At 38.0% G+C, this 25,397-nt stretch overlaps 2 protein-coding genes across 10 annotated transcripts; one reads left to right on the top strand and one right to left on the bottom strand.

The window, feature by feature from the left end:
- Nucleotides 1–2,553: 2,553 nt before the first annotated feature.
- LOC145765484 (MORN repeat-containing protein 5-like) lies at nt 2,554–7,405 on the top strand. Its single transcript, XM_082577313.1, has 4 exons — nt 2,554–2,734; nt 3,356–3,522; nt 5,953–6,121; nt 6,944–7,405. The coding sequence occupies exons 1-4, from the start codon at nt 2,587–2,589 to the stop codon at nt 7,264–7,266; spliced, it is 807 nt and encodes a 268-aa protein (XP_082433439.1). The 5' UTR covers nt 2,554–2,586; the 3' UTR covers nt 7,267–7,405.
- A 729-nt stretch (nt 7,406–8,134) lies between these two features.
- Nucleotides 8,135–23,872, bottom strand: LOC145788236 (coatomer subunit beta'-like). Of its 9 annotated transcripts, none has more exons than XM_082600004.1 (23): nt 23,744–23,872; nt 21,927–22,032; nt 21,438–21,556; nt 19,878–20,004; nt 19,211–19,414; nt 18,574–18,765; nt 18,102–18,193; nt 17,679–17,829; nt 17,286–17,385; nt 16,730–16,840; nt 16,184–16,379; nt 15,738–15,884; nt 15,144–15,274; nt 14,726–14,795; nt 14,209–14,346; nt 13,736–13,846; nt 13,379–13,550; nt 13,066–13,201; nt 11,661–11,838; nt 10,951–11,019; nt 10,255–10,326; nt 9,857–9,907; nt 8,135–8,887 (listed from the first exon to the last, which is right to left on the bottom strand). In XM_082600004.1, exons 1-23 carry the CDS (start codon nt 23,744–23,746, stop codon nt 8,798–8,800), a joined length of 2,766 nt encoding a protein of 921 aa, XP_082456130.1. In that variant the 5' UTR covers nt 23,747–23,872; the 3' UTR covers nt 8,135–8,797. The 9 variants fall into 9 exon arrangements, with proteins under 9 accessions (XP_082456130.1, XP_082456128.1, XP_082456129.1 ...); XM_082600002.1 differs by having other exon boundaries at nt 9,821–9,907; XM_082600003.1 differs by having other exon boundaries at nt 10,936–11,019.
- Between the last annotated feature and the right edge of the window lie 1,525 nt (nt 23,873–25,397).

The following is a 25,397-nucleotide window of genomic DNA, read 5'->3' on the forward strand; positions in this document are numbered from 1 at the left end:
GCATGCAATAAGTTGCGAAATGCCTGGATTTAAGAGAAAGTTTCAGTTTATGTGCTTCAAGTGTCAGTTGTGTCTGTGCGTTGTAGGTTCTGCAGGGAACTTTATTAACTTTCATCTTAATAAAAGCTCTGCTTTGCTGAATTGCGTTTATTTGTGTTCAAAGCTGTGTTCACAAAAATAAACGCTTTAGATGTTGTCCTAACTTTCAATATACACAAATAAAAGCATTACCGGTTTACAGCAGACAATTTTTTTAGCCTCAACAGTCAAAGCCTCAACAGTCAAAAACGTCTACATATGTGGTCACTGGTCAATTTCTAACTTCTTTATTTCGATAAATTTTGTCATTGTAAAGGTCAAAATCTTGTCACTATGTGTGTCAAACGTGTGTGAACGTAAAATGCCAGGAAAGTATCACAGGCACTAAAAAGTTAATTCTGACCATCACCCCGCTTAAACAGACTAAACCCCCCAAAAGTAGACTTGATTGTTTGAATGTTATTTGCCTTTGTACATGTGTTTAGTAAAAACCCTTCAATGAGACACTTTTTGTGAAAAACATTTTACAGTGCACTGTTTAAACTTTTAAAAGGAAGTGGTGAAAGCAATGCAAAAACTACGCTTATCACATCATAACGTCAATTGTTATCCAACAAAATTAAATGGCTGCAAAAATCATGTAAAATAGAAAATTTTGAAGAAGTAAAAAACCACTAAGGCAGTACGGCACTGATCAGCATTAATGAACTTTAGGGAATAAGTCGGTTGAGATCAGTGGGCTACATATTAGTTAATTATTGAAAATAGAACAAAATTAGTAAAAAAATATTCTTCCGGCTTAATTGGACCTCCCGTTTAATTGGAACAATGTGGCTTTGTCCCATTGTGACCAACTTTGAAGTTGGAACCCTAAAAACACCGAAACCGGCAAACTTTTTCCCGTTGCTTTTCGAAGTTAAGCAGCAAAGCTTTCGCTCTCCAGGTCCAAATCTAAAAACTGGATTCGTGATAAATTGAGACCTGGAATTAAACTAAGTTTAGTATCATGAAGAAGATAATTCGATTGTGAACATTTTCAAGCCTGAGGTTGCCGCAAACCAGGACAAAAGAAGTTCGTTTTCACAGAAGACAAGAAGTGGGCTTTCAAGATATGGAAATTCGGTCATACAAAAAAGTTGCCTTTGCTGGACTGTAATTAGTTATCATTAAAATACAACTTTAAATTGTGCAAATTGGTTATTTTTGTCATCAAATTGTTTATAAAATTATAAGTTGACTGGTAGTCTAACTGTATTTTTAGAAGCATTGCTGCCAAATCATTTTTTTATATATTTTGCATTAAAATTCGTTTTATCAAAACTAGCATACTTTACTTCTGTAAGCTTTAATATTTGATACAAATTGTTACAATCATAATTTTTCTGCTTAATTTCTTTTTAAATACAGTTTTTTCGCATTTTTATCACTTTGACGACCTTTTTGGTGAAATAATAATTGCATTTAAATCGACAAAATTTATTTCACTTGCAACTTCTGTAAAACCTTTGGAAATTGAAATTGGAGATTGATCAAAGTTTATTTGAACAGAAGCAGTATGACTGTATTTTATTATATTTAATTACAGTATATCTCTATTTTTATTTACTTTTTTTTCTGAATCCGCATGGTCAGACTACTGAGCCGGTTTCCTGTATTTTTACCTTGTGAGTCTTTCATGACATCACAACTAAGTTCTGTAATTCGAAACTCTCAAGGTAAAAACTTCAGAAAACTTGTCACTTTTTGAATTTCTTTTGTAGGTTATATTATAAAATTTAAATTGCCCTTGATACACTTGCAAGTGTTGATTGTAGACCTATTTTTACAAATTACAACTGACGAAATAAAACTTTTATTTTTTCTCTTTCTTTTCTGGGTTTGGTGGCTCTGCGTTATTCGATAGTGTTACTGTAACAGTATTTTACCGATGTATTTTTTAAACCTTCCGGTTTTGTCATGTTTTTGTTTTGTTTTGTTTTATTATCTTTATCCTGCATTGCGGGAAAGCGGACTTGAGCGCTATGCATCGGTGTACGCCTTCCGACGTACACCTGACCCTCGCTGCAGCCAACTGCAATGTCTGTTTCCGGTTGTCTACTCTATTTATGACTTAAATTTGGTACTACCCATTACTCGAAATCGATCACTGGGTAGAGGCAATTATCGTAAAGTTTCTTGCCCAGAGATACAACAGCAAGTGCGGGTGGCTGGAGTCGAACACGCAGGCTCTCGACTGCGAGCCCAACGCGCTAACCACTCGGCCACTCCTGCCGTATTTAATTTGCCGTATGCCGTAGTTAATCTTTTCTTTTTGTTGGTGCGAAATTCGTGTAGCCTATTTACCTTATCGTTTTCTACATGTTCCCGCCAGTAATGAAAAATAAATTGAATTGAATTGGTCCGATAAAGCAGAGCGGGTTGAATCTCAGGTTAATGCACCTTTTTCACTTTAACTAACATTTATGACGTCACAATGCTAGTTAGTTAGTTTTCACTATGCCTGGTTAGTTTTTTCAAGTTGTGTCCCTTTAATATTCATAATTAACGATGTACGGCACGTCATTCAGCAGTCATGGATTGGGCAGTTACGTAGGAGAGAGAAAACATGGTGTGATAGAGGGAAACGGAACTTATTATTTTGATACCGGAACCGTTTATCAAGGAGAATTTAAAGATGGGATGTTTCACGGGAAAGGTGACAAATGTAGACAAAAATGCAGTAGAACAATATTTAAATAACATCAATGTATAGTAGGCTACAAAGTAAGCCATGCTTAGATTAGGTAATTATAAATAATTCTGTTTTAGCTAATATTATATTTTCTTTAAAAAAAATCTTTCCAGATTTTAAATATTAATGCGAAACTTGAGCTTGCCTACAGAAAAACTCAGACACAAAACATTGAGCGATAAAGCAATTCTGATGTCTCCAAACATCCGTTCTGGCTTTTCGATATCAGTAAAATTGCAGATCATAATTTTTATTAAAATCTGCATTGTAGGATGCAACCACACGAATAAAATTAACTTATAAGAACAATTAGGCTTCGTAAACAAACTATAGAAACCAAACCTGATTGTTTTTATGTACAAAACATTGATTCTAGACATCATTTTAACTTTTCTAAGTAATAAGTTAATGTAAAGATATATAGCCTAAAGATAAAAAATATAAGTATTATAACTGGGTTATATCAGTCCTCAAAGGTTATATTAGCTACACCTACCAACAAATTCAGGCTTTGCTCATCATAATATCGCTCATTTCAAGCTTTCTCATATTATTCAAATAAGATTTCTCTTTATGACGTCACAGGCACTTTGTATTTTATAAACGGGGGAACATATGACGCAACGTGGGCGTTCGGGCGAGAGGTGACAGGAAGCTATGAGTTCTCGGATGGGCTTAAATTTGACCCCAACAACGACCCCCTCACAGGGTGGAAGTACTGCAACAGGATATGGGACAGGCGGTTTTATCCGGTGAGACAAAATTATTGGAAAATGTAGCCTACTCTCAAATGGGAAGCCTTTTTGAAATTGCAGTGATCTACTGATAGAATTGCACTTACAAAAGAACGTAACAATACATAGCCTACTAACAGTTTAAGAAAATAATAGTTTAGGCTACTTTTGTTCAAGTTGGTTTTATTAAAAAAATCCAACCTGGGGCCACATACTTACTATACTCCTCGCATAAACATGAATATTCGTCATTTGTTAACCATTCTTTTCTTGGACAAATATTTTGTTTGGAGAGCTTTGTAGGCCTACAATTAGCCTATTCTGAAACACGACGATTTTAATTTTACCACAATCTTTTTACAAACACTTAAAATTAACTCAAAGTAAGTGCAATAATAAAAAAACTAAAGTAATTCAAATTATTTTAAAAGAAAAAAAAATCTCGTAATTTTCTTCGCAAGTTTTGTTCATGCTTGCTGAGCATAAAGAAAAAGACGTCGTAAACCAAAAAGAATAGGCCATATTATGGCAATAAGCTATGTCATCAAAATATTTTGCATTATTGGGCGGTATGTGGCCGCAGGCTTGGTCTATATGCTAGGCTATTGAACAAAAGTGTTAAAAAAAAATATTTAAAATTGTTTCAAAAACAATGAAAACTATTAATACTACAAAAAAGTGCTCAATGCTAAGCAAAAAGGCAAAGCAGAGCGAATTCTATTTGAATAAGACCTTCTGATGATCCGTTAGGTCAGGGTTGTCCAAACTTTATGGGACGCGGGACGCATTCGGCAAGGAAATTAGATCGCGGGCCGCAGTTGACATTTTTCCTCTTATACACTGTCTCACCGTACCAGATGTAAAGTAAAACACGTACATGTGTAAATGAATCTTTATATTTATCATAAAAACATATTGGGGAATAGATTAAAGAAGCTAAGATGTGAATACTACGAATAAGAGAGTTTTGGAAATTTTAAGCAACGTCAGTAGACCAGGAAACCTTAAAAATAACTGACAAGTATGAATAAGAATAAACCATAAATTTATTCGTAAAAAATATTTAAGGAAGTACGTAAAACGGTACAGTTTACTTAAAATTCAGTGAGATGGGTGTGCCTGCATTTTGGAAGCCAGCTCCTTTGTGTCAATGTCAACTGAGGTTAAGGCTAAACGAAGGCAGGCTTCGAGAGATGTTTGTTTAAGTAGATTCCTCTCTTTGGATTTAATCGACTTCATTGCGGAAAATGCTGCTTCACAAAGGTAGGTACTGCCAAACATTGACAGCAAGTGCAATCCAAAACGGCGTAAATTAGGATAATGCTCTTCAGAAAGAAGAGGCCAAAATTGAGTGATTGGCAGTGTAGCTTTGCTTAATAAAAACTGGTCACTTTGCAAGTCACACAATTCAAGCTGCAAATCGTCATCGGCTTCTGATATAGTTATAGTCAGCGGAGCATTGAATACATTGAAGTTTTTTGGATTTAGCCATCAAAAGTGATACATCATAAGAAGCAATGGTTGTAGAAGACGAAGGCTTCACTAATTGAAACATGTTTTCTTGACGCTTACGCAGGTTTGATTTGAGATCATTGAGTAGGGCTCGCCGCGCCTCACCAGTGTATTTATCATAGCCAGTGACATGAAGAGTGCTGTAGTGTCGTTGTACATTGTACTCTTTCATAACAGATATCATTTCATTACAAATTAAACATAAAACTTATATGCGGATTTTTATAAATTTACCATTTTAAGGTTGTTTTTCTAGGGTCGGCTTATATGCGAGGATATACGGTAATTTTTAAAAGTTTTCTAGAAGAGGCGGCGGGCCGCATTGAAGGAGGTCGCGGGCCGCATGCGGCCCGCGGGCCAGGCTTTGGACAACCCTGCGTTAGGTGAAACAATTTGTAAAGGCTTCAGATAGTAATAACTATATTTGATTTAAAATTATTTCAATGCATAACTGTTTTGTGTTGATTAATTTAGCTCTTAATAAAAAAAACGTTTCCTTCCAATTGCTTTTTATAATGTAGGGCTAAAACATATCCATTCTGAAAATCCTTATGACATCAGTAGACCAAAGCAACCACAAAAAGTTTATCTTATCCGGAAAGAATTTATTTGGTTTATTTGGATAAAAATAGGCTACTTCTGATTGACTGAATCTTTAGCCTAGGAATGAGAAAGCTTCTTTGAAAACTCAATCCTAGCAGTTTCGCATACTTGTTGAGGCTTTGAACCATTGATGCAGGCCCGGTCACCGAGATTCACACAATAAAGTTTTCGATTGTTAAAGTGTTGTTGTCTGTAAATTATATCATCCACTTGTAGCCGCTGAATGGACAGCAGTCCTTCAAATGCGTTGCTCAAGCGCACACCAGGAGAACGATGATTTCATTTTTGGACATGTGTGCGTTTCTGTTACTACTTGGTAATTTTATATTTCAGGAAATCATAAATGGCTTGAGACCCGCAGACCTGTCGATGATGTCACCACACTGTGACGATAAAGGCAAGCCGACACGTCATATACCAACTGATTGTTACGACCCAGGCAACGGATTTTACAATCCACAAGCAAGAATCATATACAAGTACAGAGTTGGAGAAAGTTCAAGTAAATCTCTGATAACATTAGTTCTTCCGTAGGCTAGGTTATAACGATACTGTGCAAGTATATTTTCTCAGTTGAGTGTCGCTAGATGAAATTGCAGGTTTGATATTAAGCTACAGTCATGGCGATCTTTATAACAGGTCAGGACACCACGCGCCCCCAGTCAAAAACTGGAGGCGGATAGTACCCTATAAATACACATTTCCTCAATAAAACTAAGTTACTTATTTTTGGAGTCAAGATGTTTTCTGCTAAGCATGGGTCAATAGCAACTATTGGAGGTGATGCAGGTTGTTTATGGCATTATAATGATATCATAAAAGATTATAATTTTTTTGTTTTAATTGATGCATTTATAATAATACTTTGTATACAAAAACCTTTAATTCTCTGAAAAAATTGCAGTGCCTAGTTTAGACTTGTTGTTATTAAGCATATTTATCTTCTTGAATAACAACGCAATCGCAAAAATAAAAAGCACGTTGAGTGACAGCTAAAAACCTCGCTTGAACCATTCGCCTCCAGTTTTCGACTGGAGGAGCGCGGTGTCCTGGCCTGTGATAGAGATCGTCTTGGCTACAGTGGTTGATGACGCACAACTGCGGTAATACTCCACTACATCAAATTTTCTTTCTAACTATGTCACTGGATGTGATCTAAATTGACGCTGTTCTAACCAACACAGCTGTCAGTCGTGAATAGTGGTCAGCCTGTTTTCCACTGCCACCTTTTAACGTGTTGAAACAAAAGTTGCCGTTCTACAAGATTAAACGCTATAGCAAATTTTATTACGTGTCTTATTTTTACATCTGGGATATTTTACAGAACATTCAAGCATTAAACGCAAGAGCGACGTTTTCATACGCAGCACCACGACGTCGGAGCACGATTGGATAACCGAAAACTGTCGTAAGGGAAACGACGAATTTGTTGGTTCGCAACGCATCACTAACTATGATGACGACATGAGGAGAGCGAGCAAATCAGGAAGAGAAGCAATGAAAAAGCTAGGATCTTATCTCCTGGACAGGAAAGACTCGGAAGAAAGGAGATCTGATAGCCATCTTCCCCTCATTGACTACAAAGGATCCGATCTTGGGCTCCGGCAAGTGAGGTCATTATCTGCTTCGAAGATCAGCAACGATTGAGGCCAAGTGAATCATCCAAACAACAACATTTGAATGCCTACATTTGACGAAATGTTGTTTTGTTTGTATTACCGGTAGCAGGTTAAACTAAAAAAAACGACGTTTTGGCAGCTTTTTTAATAAATTGGCTATCATCTCATTTTATAAGACTCGTCTCATAGCCAACCCAGGAATGTTATAGATCTAATTGTGCATAAAAAAAACGATCTACAAATTGATTGAATCTCTATCCTCGGACTGAGAAAGCTTAATCTTGGCAGTTTCGTATAGTTATAGAGGCTTTGAATCATCGACGCAGGCATGGTCACCGAGATTGACAGAGCGAAGTTTCCGATTGTTGCCCGGGAATTATTCCATCCATTAGACACCGCTGAATAGAGAGCACTCCTGAACGTGCGTTGCTCAAGCGTACACCACGAGAACCAGCGCTGCTTGATCTTGAAGCTTCTACGTTAACGAAGTCACGCGCTAACCAACTGAGCTATCGCGGCAAATACAATGATTTAGATACATTAGGGTAGGGAATAACAAAAAGGCAAGATCACTGCGCTGTCCCTCTCATAGAGGGTGAAGGCGTAGCCACTTAAACATGATAATTTCCTGCAAGCCTCGTAAAACACCGCCAACCAATCAGAACATATGATTAAGTGACTACCGTCCAATTGCGATCCGCCAGAGAGTTAATCCTAACATGCTTTTACTCTGTAGCTTTAGTTGTTTAAATTTTACTTTAGCTGAAATCAAATTAATCAGGTACATCCAAGAAAATTCATTTATTTTTCCCTAATATTTCGCACCAAAGCACAACTATCTACATAAATAGTGAGTCCCTATTGCACGGGGTGACAACTTTTTTCGAGAAAGCAACTGTTCTTTCTTTTTGATTTATTTAATAATGCAGATGTCTTTTTGGCCACATGGGTTTTTGAATAATTTCTGCCAAAGGAGTAAGACACCGTACCATGAGCTTGAGAGTATTTCGGTATGAAGGGCACGTCCCAAAGTTTGAAAAATGCAGATCCTCAAAATAAAACAACACTTTCAGACATATGTTAACTGTTGGCATTGTCTGCTGCTTTTGTAAGCAACTTCCAGCCGTGAGACGAGAATGACCAAACCAACATGGACTCATTAACATTGGGGGGAGAGTGCACAACTTCATATGATTTTCCAACAACTGTTTAATTCATCAAGCATGGTATGCCCTTAAAATGCCCTTCTAGACAGCAAAATCAGTCATTTTACATCGATTCAACGTTTGCAGACGTTGAATCAATGTAAAAATGACGCATTTTGTTGTCTGGGCAGAGCTCTTGTGGCCATTGTGAGCTCACAAGGCCATTGTGAGCTCACAATGCCATATACAGAATCCTTAGCTTCGAGTAACCACCGTCGGTTATCAGTTCAACAATGCTAGCCGTTCCACAACAACAACAAAGACAACGTTAGTGCTATGTGTCTCAAGCGATAAAGAATATCTCAATGAAATGCAGAAAATGAAAACTGGGCAGAAGCCTTCGTGACATCACAATCAGTCTTCTAATAACTCGTCATCCAAGTTGAAGTCACTCGTATCCACGTTCTCGTCCAATGCAAGATTTTCAATGTCCAACTCCAAGTCCTGTGAAAATAAACACGGACATGATACCAACAGTCAGTATCGGCAATTTGACATTGACGGCAAGGTTAGTTTTTCTTTAACTCGCAGAGTTGAAAGTTTTTGTTTTTTATTTGTTTTATTATCTTTATCCTGCATTGCGGGAAAGCGGACGAGCGCTATGCATCGGTGTATGCCTTCCGACGTACACCTGACCCACGCTGCAGCCGACGGCAAGGTCTGTTTCCGGTTGTTTACTCCACTTATGACTTAAATTTGGTACTACCCATTACTCGAAATCGATCACTGGGTAGAGGCATTTATCGTAAAGTTTCTTGCCCAGAGAAACAACAGCAAGTGCGGGTGGCTGGAGTCGAACATGCAGGCTCTCGACTGCGAGCCCAACGCGCTAACCACTCGGCCACTGCTGATTTCTATTCAAAAGTGATTTCTATTCAGCCGGAGCTGCTGAACAGGAAACTGAGCATGACCTTCATTGATACGCAATCCATTGTTTTGGGTTATATCAAAGAATCACTTTGTTAACTTTCATCAAAGTTTTAAGAATAACCTTTGGAGGTCTTAACTTGTTGCATCGATTTTGAAGAATCGCCATACTCAGAGGCTAATCATTGCATTGATCATAAAATCATTAAGCTGATACCGTTTAACTAAACAAGTTTCACCAAATTAATAACACGTTCGTAAACAAACAAACTTTACGTCAATTTGTCCACAGGTAGTGGTGGAATTACAGAGCGATTAGCAAACGGTCATGACCAAAGAATGACGTCAATATAAAGCAAAGCAATCGATTACAAAATCATATCCGTAAAAATGCACCTCCATGATAGCCAGAAAGAAAAATTAATCTTTTAATGAAACACAAATTATTCGAACTGAAATTAAAAATCAATCAAAAATTATTCTGTGCCGTCATGCAAGTGCATTGTATACGTCGTAAGAGTCCGATAAGGCGTCGTGTGACGAGACCTGGGGCTTTTGGGTCGGTTCCGGTGCAAGGGCTTCTTCGGATGCAGATGCCTGAGATTTGAAAAGGGTCATTGTATTACAGCAAGAAAGATTTGTTCAAAATTTCACCAACAAACAAAAATAATATTACGAGAATTAATGAGAAAGTAACGAATCAAATCACAAGGAAAAATAAGTTACGCTACACATGCAGGCACAAGCAGTGTTAAAAAAAAATTAAGGAGCCATGTAGTGAAATTAAACAAATTGGAATTATTGTTGCATTTCAATCAACGTAAAAAATATTCCAGGCTCGAACAAATCCTATTATAAATGCTTGATATTTTTGTCAAATTCCCAGGGAGGCATTACAACTCCATTAAACCACCCAAAGACACCAAAGAGCCAACTTAACAAACCTCCTCTTCATCCTCCTCCTGATCTTCCGGTTCGATGAGAGGAATTGCGACTTCAGCTATGACCTCGTCCTCCTGAAGGCGCAATAACCCACAGTTTATTTAGAAATAACAAGGTTCAGTTGGCATCAAGACAAAATGGCTGCTAACTTGGGTAGCAAGAAAGACAAATACGCATTGAAGGAGGATGTAAACCCAGGTTCATTAACCGGGTCTCATTGTTGTTTGCCATGCTGTGGTTGCAGTTAAAGGGAATTTGATTTACGGTGAAATCATCACTTTTCAAATCAAAACCATCCGATTTAACAAACAGGCAAAAGAAAGTTTGTGATTAAGCGATTCTTCCAGGTGAAAGAAAGCATGGATTTGATTTTTAATGTGTTTAAACAAAACCCGAAACACATGAAAGATCAAAAAACAATCGCCATCTTCTGCAGAAAACAGCTCACAACAATTAAAATATACTTTTCCTGTGACAAGATAATGCCGTCGCTAAAGAAATTGTTGAAACAAATTTTGGAAAAAAAATGAACAAACAGATCAAAAACATTGCACAAATTCTTGGATGAAATACGGTGTAAGTCAACCAATTGTGTGGGTTTAGCAAGATTTAACCACGTCAATTCAACACAAACACGACGCGTATTGTCATAACACATGCACAGAATTATGACCGATAATAACCTTCAGGTGACCTACCGTAACCTTTTCGGAGGTGGTCGGAGTGAAACCTGCAGCTTCTTCAAGAACATTGCGTTCGTCATTGCTCTGAATGATGGAAATGTTGAGCATTTTATAAGTATCATTATCCAGCTTTTAATTAACACGACTTGGTGCATACTACTGCATGCGGGTAACAATGCGAGATGCACGCTATAAAAAGAAACTCTAAAGTGTTACCTTTAGTAACCAGGCACGCATTACTTATTCAAAAATTCTGTATAAAAAGTTCTCAACAACATCACAGGGCATCGGGCCAATCTTCCACGACGACTATTGTTGTTGTGAACCAGAGTAAGTTTTTAAGAAAAAGTTTGTAAGTCAAAATCTTAGCTTACCCAAAATTGTCAGAATCAGAAAAAACATTTCTAAGGTTCATAAGCAAAATTACTACCAGACCATACCACAAATTTCTAAAGCAAGGGGCTGAGATTTTAGGTACAAATCAGCGACTTATCTAGGTAGAGACATCCGTTAAACCAGAATCCCGCTGATATTCCTTTCCGGGGAGCAACTATCAAATTATTCTAAATCAAAAACCATTGCTTTGCAAACAAGCCAACTCGCGACTAAAGTTTAAAAAATCAAAAGTTGACCATCATTTACTTAATCCAAGATTGTACTAAAACGTATCATGAGGTACACAGTACACACGGCATTGGTGCGCTAACAAACGTCATTGTACGTACTGGGGTGTCCGGATAGTGACTTGCAGGTCTCCTGGATTCCGTGGCTTCCAGGTACTTCTCGGCCACGAGGCTATCCTGCATCCCAGGGAAGAGGTTCTCGTATTGTTTTGGATCAGCCAAAGAATCAGAAGCTTTCTTATTGGTCAGCGCCAGCTGTTCTTTCCACAAGGACACCACCCTTAATATGTCAAACAAATCAAGGACAACCAAAGATGTTAGCTTCACAAATGTATTGTAGATACAAACGACCTGTTTTAGCCTGATGTTGCGGGTTCGCTGTGGTAGTTGTGGTTTGCACAAGCTTTTGGAACACAGTCTCCTAGTCATGTGCTAAAACGGGTCGTTTGCCTCTACAGGTTGGCCCAGCGAAGTGTGAACTAAATTAAGTTCATATTAAATTTAAACGCGTTTTCCCACTACTAAATTATTTTTATTTATTACAGATTTACAGTGCAATCCTTCCAGATTACTAATATTCCATAAATTTTCTGAAAAAAAAGTTACACCCGTGGCCAAGACTTTAAATGAGATCATTGAAACGCACTATCATAAGGGGCTATCACCTGCTAAGATTTTCAATGTTTTGAATGGGATCGTGAGTCGTTCTGGTGTATGCAAAGCAGCAAAAAGGTTCAGAGAGACTGGTAGCTGCTTACCAAAGGTCAGGAGCACCCCAAAAAGGTCCGTTAGAACAAAAAACTCATTAAAAACATTGGAGAAAAGTTGTAACGGAATTCTGGAAGGAGCCGTAGAAAACGTGCTAAAGAGGCACATGTTAGCCGTTCAACCGTCCAGAGGGTGCTGGTAAGGGGTCGTAAAGTCAACCCCTACAAAATTATCACAACTTTTTTTTCTGGAGCAACAAAAAAGAGGTTCGAAAGATCAAAGATTCTTCTGAATAAGTTCCTTGATGGCACGCAGCCACCAATTCTCTGGACTGATAAGAAATTATTCATCGTTCAAGCCATACACAACAGCAAAAATGATCGGATTTGAGTTAACTTTAAAGATATAACCGAAGAAACCCAACTTTTATTTGACCACACATCGCTGGGTCACCCTGCACAGGCTGCAAAGCGCACATTTGTGAAGCAAAACAACGATCATGCTGCTAAAAGCGAAACTCAATCTATTGCACAGACGTTAGATTTAAATATCGATGTCAACACAAAACTAAGCTCACAATCTAGCAATAAACTTGGAGAAAACTCGTTCGAAGTTGCACAATCAATGTATTTGCAAGCTGATGTGTAGTCACGACGAGGTGAATGTGAATCTTCTCTGCCTCTTGTTATCGAACACTGAGGGTATGTGGTCGCCCATGCTATTGCCTACTCGGCTGCATTGAAACGGTCTGCACTGCGTCGAAAGCAGCAAATGATCAATTATTATGCGATGGAGGTACCTGCACACTTGGCTGGGAAGATAGGTTCTGGCGAAGAAGGCCGCCTCGGGTAGTCTGTTGGTCTTGATAAGAAGTTCCAGACACTTCGTCGTCTGCCCGTTTATGAAGTAGCTCAAGAAGGCAACGTTGTTCTTTCCTGAAACAGCATGGCGTAATGGGAAATAGAATGACAATGTTTAACTGACCTTTGTGGCGGTCATTGCCCATCAGTCACGTGCGCTCTCTTTTGTGCCATGCACTACAACGTACTATACATGGAGAAGGAATTGAGCTTCGAATGTCAGTTTTGCAATTGACAAACTCATTAACTCACCTCCAGCTTCTGCGCCTTCCGCAAGGGATTTCACCATGGGGGCATTCCCTGCTGACGTGGCGAGTAGCAAAAGCCCGCCAAAATCTTCAGCGTTCCTGAGGCATTCTTGGGCCAGGGCGAACTCACATTTTCTGGTGGCCAGCTCAGCAAGCTGCTTCCATTTCTGTTCGGCCTGCGACGTTGAAATAACGACAAATAGTAGGTCACGTATTCTCTAATGTGGTGTAAGCGCAGTGGTTATTGTCTCAAATAAGTCAGGCAACAGATATATAAATACATAACTCAAACAAAGGGTTTTGCTACTTTATAACTACTTTGGTTGAGTGCATAGCTGAAAAGCATAGAAATTATGATTACCTGCGCTTCTTTGGCAAGCTGGTAGGCAACCTTAAGTTCACCAAGACCGAGAGCAAGCTCGAACTTATGCTCAGGATCGCTCGTTACTGCCATGGCTTGTGGTTTGAAGCCCTGTGCAAATAATCTCGGTGGTTAATACTGGTTACGACTGAATACGAGCCTCACGCACAGGAAGCTTCGCTAGTACAGTGAAAAGTGAACAGCAATCCTGCTGCTTAACTTTGGGTTACCAATATATTTTGACCACATTGTGTTGGTCCAAATATTATCAAACTTGTTTCATCCACCATTCAGCAGACGAAAATCCAAATCTCATAACAAAGTACCAAGAGTAAAATACGTTTTCATGGCTGCATTGAAACTGCATGCATTGTACAGTGCCAAGAGCAAGGCAAGACCATGATAGACCGCAGTGTTATATGAAGAACGTAATAACCACGCTAATCTTCTAAACAAAGCATCATCCATCTAACCTGCTTCTCCAGGAAATGGGCAACTCTGGTTCGCTGCTCCTTGGGGATAGAAGGGAGGACTTTGTCTGCTGTTTCAAAATCCTCACGCATCACAGCAGTCTGATACTCCAGGACTGACAAGAGAAGGGAGTAGCTGACCTGAAAGATAACGTGACAGAATTAAAGCCAGGAGTAATGGTCAGCATGTCGAAACAATATGTAAACTTTTAACTATCGCGTAATAACATATCACTAAACAACATGAAATGCAAGTATGCCCGTTCACAAAATCAGAGACTTCAATTCCAACGGGTGAAACCATTCAGTGCAATATCTGGGTAAACATGTCAGGAAAACACAAAGGTTTCTTGCAGTGAAGTCGAAGGAGCTATAGCACTTGACGAGAACTAACACACAAAGAAAGCGATGCGATGAGAATGGCAAAGATCGAAAAAAATCATATCCAAAAGATTTGATTTGTTAAGAATTTACCGCACGAATTTTTACAAATAAACCAACTACACCAGACATCACGTACCACATTGAGTTCCTTGTCGCCGAGGTAGAGCCGGTTCTCTCCTGGCATGTACCCAAGCAGATATAAAGTCCTGCGGAGAAAGAAAATAACTGATGCTGTGGTCAAACTAAAGCGTTTTTAACAAAGCATAAAAAGTTAAACGATACTTGTAAAAATACGACTTATATGAAAAAATATGTCTGCAGTGGCGAGGTGTTTGAAGAGCACGGTAGTTGATGTTGAATCGCATGTGGTACAGCCGATGCAACCTTCTATAAACTACTGTAGATGCTGAGTTTGGAACTGTACGCTAGATGTTCTCGCTCGAGTTGTTTTATTGGCTAGATGTTTGTTGTCTGTCCAAGGGACAGGTTTCAAAAACACTGGGAAAATACTGTATGATAATAAACGATTCAAAAGTTAAACACAATGCATCCACCTGTCTAAATGAGCAATGGTGACAATTTCCCCACCGACGTAATAGTTCAACCTGTTCACCGCGTTCGTATAGATAAAACAATCTCCGATCCAAAGACCTGTCTTTACCACCTCCTCAATCTCACCTATGTCCTAAGGAAAATATTTGCATTGGGATCGTGAGTCCTTTGAAAACGAGACGAATCGTGCAAAGTTTACTGGATTTTTCAACTTTGCAAGTTTTTTTAAATCGATTTTCAAGAGTTATACCCAAACAGCAAAAGTTGCCATTTTTACATTTTGTCAACAACTGGCAACGTTGAAATGTTGTAAAAACGGCAACTTTTGCTCTCTGGGTAGCATCTCAAGATTGGTCATTTAATCTATTCTCCCTTTCGTAATGTGGAAAATGAAAAAAAATGTTGTCGTAATTCCAGCGCAAAACAGTCTAAAGTAATTGAACGTATAGAATTTTCGCCTTAAAGTTTGTCACACCATTGTACAATAATTGAGATATAGCCTACCAGCGATCAGCACAGTGCCCGATCTGTTTAACTTAACAAAACATACCACCACTCCATCTAAGGGACATGTTGAGTGCATCCACAGTACTAACCTCATTAAAGGCATCAGAGATACCATCCTCCGAAACCAATTCTGGATTTTCTTTTGCCTCGTCGATCTTGGAGGAGTCGTACTTAAGGATGTAGAAAGAATCTTCAGTTGTTATGGCAACCAGGTCGCCGTTGTCTGACCAAAATACCTGGAAAACGTAGAAAAAGATTTGTAACATCGCAGAAAACTATTTCAGCTATCTTCACCTATGCTGTTAGTCTCTATTGCGATGAAGAACACTAACTGTTGAACTGATAGCAGCGGGGAGTGCAAAGATCATACAGACGCTTTATTATGTATGTGAAGCAGCTAGGAACGAATGCTTTGTATATTATTAGATACGTTTTTAAGACGACAATGTAACCATTTCACTGGAAACGATTTTAAATAATTTTGGCCAGATAAAACTTTGAAGCATTCAATCAAGCAAGCAAATGTCCAACTTACGCCTTTTGGGTTAATTTCTATTCTTCGAATTAATTCCAAGTTCTCCCAGTCGTAGAAAGCCAACCCTTGTGATGTCCTAACTCCCAGGAGATGGCCCCCGTAAATACCCTCCGCTCCAAAGTCGGGCTTGAAAGATTTACGTTCTTTAAAGTTCTTGAAAAGTTTCACAGAGGTACTGCTTTCGCGAACGGCATACCTGGAGGAAGAAAATTTTAAAACTTTTCCGAGTTTTGACTTCAACAAATTGATACAATAATCTGACTTGAGGAGAGATTGATTTAAATATTTTGCACTAACATAACAACCAATATAATTTATTTAAACCACAAAAGCATCAGTTTAGTTGTCCAGTCATTGTGTTGGTGAAATTAAAATCTATTGAAATAATTATAAAACGGTACAAAATTCAATTCTTGAAAACCTGAACTAGTGCACTATAACATATATAAAGGATTTTTGTTTGGGGTGAAAGAAGGACTCTCAATCAACTCTTTGTGTGGTTGCAACGCTTCACAAAACAAATAGCAGAGAAAAACAAGGATTTACTCTGAGGAGTCGTTAGCCCACGTGAACTCCAGCGCCGATCCAAACGCCTTGTTCCTGAGCGCCATGGCGGTGTAGATGATGTATTCCCCGTCCCCGCATACGACCACAAATCTGCGGAAATCGATGTAATGATTGCACAAGTACAATGCAACTATATGTAACATCTAAGCAAGAAAGTATATGAATGCTAGAACAAGATCTCAGGCTTGAACGTACAACTAGCATCGCATGGAAATTTATTAAAGCAAATAATATTCAACATACACAAAGCGCATATTGAAAGTGACATCCCAGATCGCAATTCAGTCGTTATTACATTGATCTAACGTCTACAGACGTAAAAACGACTGATTTATGTCTGGGATATAACAATGATCTCAGCTTTAACAAACCAAAGGCAAAGGAGTAAAATAATTTAGAAGTCAATGTAAATGTTTATGACATTTGTTGTATGGCGACAGTTTATTTGTCACTGCGACCTTACTTACTTCATTTTTATTATATAGAGTAGGCTAATCAAAAAGCTCTGTTTAAAAACTATTTGGAGGAAACCGACCTTCCGTTGGCGTTGTGCTTGATGGTTTGTGGATAGACTTCACAACTACCCATGTCTTTGATGGAGAGCTGCAATCGTTCACCGTCTTTCAGGTCTTGATCTGTGTGAGTATATTCCCAAATTAGAGAAATACAAAACACAGGTCAGTCAAAACCATCGCATAGTTTAACTCATGGTTTAAGTATTCAAGAGGCAAGTCCTTACTAGCAGTTTCTGTGATTTTCAAGAGACTTTTTCTCAAAGATTTTTGTTCTAAAGCACCGTTTCTAAGTTGAAAATGAAAGTACCGGCAAAAAAAAGTGAAAAAAGAACAATTCTCCAAATCACATTTTCATGTCATCTCATCAGCAACAAACAATAGTCTCAGCATCGTTGCCCCAAGATCCCACTCACCAGTCATCGCCTTCAAGTTGGCCTGTTGAATCTCGGAGTGCTTCGCCCAGATGATCTTTCCGTTGCCATCCATGGACATTGCTGGCTCCTCTCTTCCAAGTTTGATCATGATGCTTCCTCCGTCGTATCCCATCGCTACGTTGTTGGACCCCTATGACAGTCCCAAGATAACCACGTGACGAGATCGATCAACCAATCAGTGGGCTTTAAACCCTCGCCTAATACCCAGTAATCAAATCAATCATTTTATACACTGGCTGGGTAAATACATTGCAACCAGGAAACGTTAGAAATGAGTGTAATGCAAACGTATAACGTTTTTGCAACATCATACAGGGTGAACATTGCAAACTGTACAAGTGTCCGAAGATATCGTGTGGCAGGGTTGAAATAAAAATGGAGAGTTTTGGCGACCAAAATTACCTTCATGGCCGTGCAACACCAGATCCTCTCCATCCCATAGTCCAAGGTTGTTTCCAACCTGTAAGTGTTGGCGTGCCATATCTTGATTGTTCCTGCGCGTAAGTCACAATGCAATTGCTTATGTGAACAAATCAGCACAATGCTCTCGAGATTTTTTTAAGACCAAATTGAACTGCATTGAAATGAGTTTAAAAAGCAGCACCAGACCTCAGCCATTGTGTCGATGAACCGAAAGCAAAGACCTTTGTTGTAAAACAAAACAGAAATAAAAAATATAACAGACGCAGTTAGCCTAATTGAGCATAGCCAATTTAATTACATTAAACTGAAAAGCAATAACTCTGTAATTCATAATTGTGTCTTAAGCTTGTGTAATTTTGTTTATAATGGCATAACCTAAAAACAGACTACCGGTAGTGAAAATAGCAGTATCAGAAATCACATAAATGTTTTAAACCAAACGTGAGCATACCATCTTCAGAGCCTGTCATTATGATGGGAAGCTCTGGATGAAATTGGACACATTCAACATTCTCAGAATGTCCCTCAAGTGTCTGGACACAGGTTTTGTTTTGATAGTCCCATATTTTGGTCAAGCGGTCATCAGCCCCTGAGATCAAGTACGGCTTGTCTCCGCCACTGTAGTAGTCCACACAATTAACTCCTGATATTAAAATAAATACAAGTAAATGAATAGGACATGAAGAATCTGAGGACACAAGGAAAAATTACACCAAGTACATCATGACATATATATTCAATACGGTATTCAATTATTAATAGTATTGGATTGCACAAATAGAGTATCACAAAGTACAAAAAAAGCATCATAGCGTAAATTCCAACGTATATCGTATCCTAGTGTACTTTAGTGTACTTTACAATGTACAAAAAAAAAAAATTAGCCACCTTTCACACAACTGTAAGACAAATAGCTTAAATTGAAAGAACATTTCGTGTAAATCAACTAACAACATTTTTCCAACAACATGAAATTTTATTTAAAAAAATTAAAAATAACCACAATAATCTACATTCTACACATACTAAGCTGACAAAAGCAAGTTATTTACAAAAGAATAGCCTTACGCTTATCACATTCTTCTCACCTTTTTCATGACCCTCAAGGGTGAAGTTAGGGGTCTGCGAACCGAGCTGCCATACTTTGATGGTATGATCCAGGGAGGCACTTGCAAACTGATTGTTGTCTTTTGGGTTGATAACTATTTGCATCACATAATGTACATGACCTTCAAATATTTGAGCGCAAACCCACTTCTTGTCCCAATCCCAGAGCTTAATGAGCATGTCGTCTGGAAGGAAATTGATACAACATAAATTTTTCAGCATTCATTGAAGTTTAAAACTGTAGCAGGTTTATCACATTAAGCCAAATTAGCAATACTTCATACGCAAAATGTAAAAAAACAATGATGTGGTAATCTATTCTATAATGCACCATCAGAAAATTTGAGATAACTGTTAAACCAAACTGTTGTTACTCTTCTAAAATTCTTAACAGCCTCTCTCAAGTTTGGTGGGATCTCAGATCTTCAAAGTGTTCTTATTCATACAGAATTTGGCTATAAAATAAATTTATTCTATTTGAATAAAGAAATAAGCAAACTTACAATTCAAACATCCTATAAGTTAAGAAATATCATAAACCTTTTGCAAACCTGTCCCATTACAAAACGATAAGTTGACTACTGCACCATACCATGCAACACAAGTAGACAGTACAGTATGTACTTTACAACTCAAGGCTACTCTTACCACTAGATGTAAGAACATATGGTTGTGTTGGGTGGACAGCGATGGAGCGAATGTAATCAGTATGGGCCTCAAAGGAGTGCACCCGTTCCAGTGTGTTATAATTGAATACTCGAATCATCATATCATCCTGCAACAATACATGACATTTTTAATGCAGGCACCAGCAGGCTTTTTTATGTTTTGATCTTGTGTGCTATTAAAAAATGAAACACTGGCATATAAGAGTCTGACTTTCAATATGGACAATATTTTGTCCATTAATATTTAATAACAAGCGCTTAAATTTCTTGAACTACTAATATTGTGCCAATATAAAACCTTCATAAAATCTATTATTTTTTTTAACATGTGATAGGCCTACAATACATTTGTAACAACTCTGAGGTTCTACTTGAATGTAAAATTCAAACTAACTATAACATTGGATTTTATTGTTGTAATAGTAGTAGTAGTCCAGTTTTAATCCGGTGATGTCCCATTTACCGAGGGTGGCCGGATTCACCTCCAAGTGCCCCAATCGTCTTCACACCCTGCCTCCACAAATCCACATCGATCTGTCTAGCACGTCCTCTCTTGTCAAGCCCACCTTGCTGCTTTTTTCCTCAACTTGCTTTTTCCACGTTTTCTTTGGTCTTCCTTGTTTTCTACGACCCTCCACTCGCAACTCCAGCGCTCTTCTCAAAACATCATCTTCATCCCTTCTCAAAACATGCCCATACCACCTCACTCCATTCGCTTTCGCCAACTTATCAACACTCTCATTCAACCCAAGCAAGCTCAGAAGTTCTTCGGTATTCCTTTTGTCCATCAGCTTTACACCACACATTGCTCTCAGCATCGCTCTCTCAGTTCTTCTTAAAATCGCCAATTTGTTTTCCCGTAAGCACCATGTCTCACTTCCGACTTCCGTACAGCATTGCAGATCTCACACAACTAGAATAAATTCTTCCTCTCATTTTCAACAGAAATCTTCTACCACATAACAACTTTCGACACTCTCTAAATTTCACCCAACCAAACCTTACTCTTGCAGTCACTGCCGCTTCACAACCACCACTGGCATTCAATATATCTCCTAGATAGCAAAAGGCATTTACTGATTCAACTTCGTCATTCAGCTTTTCAACAGGACCAATCATTCCTTCCTCAATCTTCTTGCATCTTTCACATTCAAAACCATCTCCAGATCTGCATGTCACTCTCTTCATCTTTGCACATCTTCCATGCACCCATTTCTTGCATTTCGTACATGTAACAGAATTTGCCATCACTCTTCTTCCGCAGACGCCACATGGGTCAATTTTGCTCGTTGTGATTTCCCCTTCCGTTCCGCTTATTACGACCTTTGTCTTTTTGATGTTCACACGCATACCTTTACATTCAAACGATTCCTTCCACTTTTCAAATTTCCCTCTCAGACCTTCCATTGTGTCACTCAATAAAACCAAATCATCGGCGTACAGTATTTCCATTAATGAATCTTCTCTTACACATTTGGTAATTACATCAATTAATAGTCAATTAAAGTAATAGTCCACAGATATATATACAACAACTCACAGATCCAGTGACAACCCAGTTCTTTCTGGGAATGAATTTTGTTGCACGAACTGGAAGATCGCAAACTTCAAATGACTTAACAAGACTTTGTGTTTCATGGTTCCATATATGGACATTACCTGCAGAAAGCAAATAAAAACAAAAGTCAATCAAGTTTATTTGTCCATGTATACAGTAGATACAAAGAAATTACTGACAATGATATGTTGCTTACTCCACTAAATGAAAAGAAGAAAAAATACCACAAGATTATCAAGTCATGCGCCACCTTTAATATACCGGTAGTAAAAAACGATAAAATACACAAAAACTAAGTGAATTGTTGTCAACAATACAAATCAAGTTGAAATTCCAACAAAACTCAGCGAGTAATTGTCAATCAAATATCAGAAGCAACCATATTCATAAATATTGCTGTTTGTTTTTAAACTTTTTTTGTATTGTTTTGTAAGTTTTTGCAATAAAATTTATTAATCTTACAACCATTACCATTGTAAAGTGAAATTAGCATCCATGGCTCTGTTGGATGAAGATCAACACTTTTGACACGATCTGACCGACATGTCAGCTTCCGTTTTATGTCCAAACGTAAAGGCTGCAAGTTTATAATATTTAAGATTAAAGTGCTGTTCAATAATAATAATAATGTTTTATTTTGCACCCATTGTGACAACATACAATACACTGTTAATCTCAGATGCAAATCAGCAGATGGCTGGAATCAACAAAGGGACATGTAGCCATCGAGTCAGATATTATTTGGATTTTGATATATAATATATAATATAAAAACAATGAAAACTATTAATACTACAAAAAGTGCTCAATGCTAAGCAAAAAGGCAAAGCAGAGTGAATTAAATCAATATATATATAATATAATTAATATATTGTTGATTTAATATATAATATAGATGTTAGTCAGATTTTGATAAACTATCCCATTTATATTTGGCATGCCAGTGAGTGGCTTTTGAGACAAAGCCTTGTGCTCTGGAGTAGGGTTGAACTGACATTCATTAAAGCAGGCATGCACAACATACGGCCCACGGACCGCATGCGGCCTGCGAAACCTTTTCATGCGGCCCACGAGATATTCTGTGATTTCCTGTTAATGTTAGGAATTTATACTTTGTTGGATTTGTTATTGTTTGTCACCGTTGAGGGGTTACTTTTGTTGTAAAACCGTCGAAACATAGTTACAAGCTCTTATGAGAGATAAATAGAACAAAACAGTAATAAACTTTTCTCCACGGTTACAGTTACATAATCAACAAATCCGATGCTTTACCGCCGATAAGCGTTAAAAACAACTAGATACTGTAGTGCGAGAGGCAACCGTCTCTTGACAGTAACCATCTTCTCAACGATAACTCTTATTTGACGGTTAATCGGTCACATTATATAAAATAGGCTACACGCTAGTTACAACAACGTTAGCACGCGGCACGCGAAAAATATTTTTTTCCTAAAACGGCCCGTGTACTGTTTTGAGTTGTGCATGCCTGCATTAAAGCATCACACAGTGATTCATACCCCATGGCAATGCAGCCAGTAAAATTGCAGTCACAGTAAACCAAAAAGCTAGTGCATGTGGCAGTAATTTGTTTGTGTGTTCGCGTAAGCTAAAGTCACAAGTATTACAAAACTTTTGTATCCTTGCATCACAACAATAGAGCAATATAAATAACTTAACTTAGAAAACATTAAAAAAATCAATTTACCAATGTAAAACAACGTCACAAAGAAAACATTAGAAAAATCAATTAAACATTTAAGTATGGAAGTGGCTATTTTTACACAATGAGGTGTTGCCAGAGTTAGGATTAAAGTTAGAAAGGGTTAAGGTAAGGGCTAGAGTTAGGAATAAGTTTAGGGTTTTGATCATTGCCCCTGGAGGACTAAAAAATTTCCAAAATACAAGTTTTTGCTTATAACAGCTTTAAACTTTTCTCAAATTAGGGCAGAATTCCTTATCTGGCAACACTATTGAGGCTATTTTTACACTATATAGTGTAAATATAGCCACAGCCTTTAAATACATAATAAAATATTTTCCTATTCTTGTATGCAATTGTTGTCACACTGCTTATAATAATAACAATGAATTTTAATCGATATTTTAATGCACTAAATGTGGTGTGTGTTTTTACGACACCTTGATATGCTTAAATAGTTTAAAAATCACCATCGTATGTGAAAAACTGACACAGTTATCTCCCATTATCTGCTTATGAAATCAAAGACAACTAGGAAGCACATAATTAAGTTCAGGTGATAAAAAAGCAATATTTAAACTACACTCACCATAATTGCCCTAACTTTGTAATGGCGGATTCAGCTAAAATACGTCTTTGACAAAATTATCTCCGGCAATTTTTGGGCTAAACAAAAGTCAAGAAAATCGCCGATTCACCAAGCTCCAATACAAATTTTTCACACATCAATGCTAACGCTTATGATGACGCGTTGGAAGTTTTGTGTTTTTGCCACTTGCGGCGTTCCGGTTGAAGATTGTTGAAATTTGAAGGGAAATATTTCATGTACATAAATTGCAGGGATGATTCCAACTCCAAACCCAATTCCAGATTTCAACTTGACATCTAAGTCCAAATCCAGATCATTGACATAGTCTGTAGATTAGCCTTGCGAACGAGAAAACACCCAACCTAGGCCAAAAACTTATCAAAAACTACAACACGACCTTTACAGCAGTAATTTTTACAACCTTTTCTTGGTTGGTTGGTATGGTTTTGAATCTTCATCCTCGGACTCACAAAGGCTTGATAGGTTATTCCCGGTAGTTTCGCATACTTGTAGAGGCTTATGACGCAGGGCCGGTTACAGCCTAGCGGACTGCGAAGACCTGCGACTGGCCGACTGCCACAGATCAACTTGCTGGTTATTGAAGTTATACATATTAGGTAAAACGGTAAAGTTGAATATTGCCTTTGCTGGTTGAGACGAAAAAATCTGCCTTTAGCAGGACCTGACGCATGAGTAACATTTGGTTTGGTTGGTTTGTTTTTGAATCTTTATCTTAGTAGGCTATTGATAAACCCTTTCGTAGGTGTTGATGGAACCGCACCAACGCAAATTGTGTGACGTCATAATTTGTTAGACTCAGAGTAGGCCTAATCATTTTTAATTGCCCCAATACATCATAGTACAATTTGACACTTTATATATGTTCTCTCTCTCTCCTTTTTGTCAACATGGTGGCAGTAAAATCTTTAAGTTAAACAAAATGAAAGAAGTTATATCTGTTAAAAGTAGGCTATAGGCTATAGGCCTATTGTTTAAAAAGATGGCAAATAATAACTTTAGAGTGCCCTGTCCGTTGGAGCATACTAGAGATGGAGGCAGCATCTAGACTAGAAGTTTATTTAAATGCAAGTGGAGCTTACGAAAAAGCAGACAAAATAAAAGCAGTGATCATAGGCTACTTCAATGCGCAGGACCACAATTTAAGCTTATAGAAGCATTCTTTCAGATGAACTTCGATAAAGAGGACGGCAAAAACAAACCAGGCGTAGTTTTAAAAAGATTGAGGAAAATTGCCATCCTAAACAGAAAAAGTTATAGATTTTGGAAAGCGCAATATCAGCAGCCTTTCGACACAACCGGTCGCCGCGATTGAGAAAGTGAAGGTTCTGGTGGTTGATGCCAGGAAACTATTCTATCCACTAGGTGCCGTTGAATGGAAAGCAGTCCTGAAATCCGATGCTCAAGCGCACACCTCGAGAGCCGAACCAGCGCCGCTTGATTTTGAGTCGGGCGCTTAACCACTAAGCTGGTCCAACGGCTGCCGTTTCCCGCATTTGCTGGTAATCGCATGAACTGTGAAATGTCCTTAAATATCCTAGGCTAGGTTACAAGGCTAGTTTTTAAAACGAAAAAACAAAATAAGACCACACAAATGGCACTCACAAATTATGAAGTAGCAACGCCTAAACCAGTT

This window comes from Aplidium turbinatum, chromosome 2 (assembly GCF_918807975.1).
Source record: "Aplidium turbinatum chromosome 2, kaAplTurb1.1, whole genome shotgun sequence".
Classification (NCBI taxonomy): Eukaryota; Metazoa; Chordata; class Ascidiacea; order Aplousobranchia; family Polyclinidae; genus Aplidium; species Aplidium turbinatum.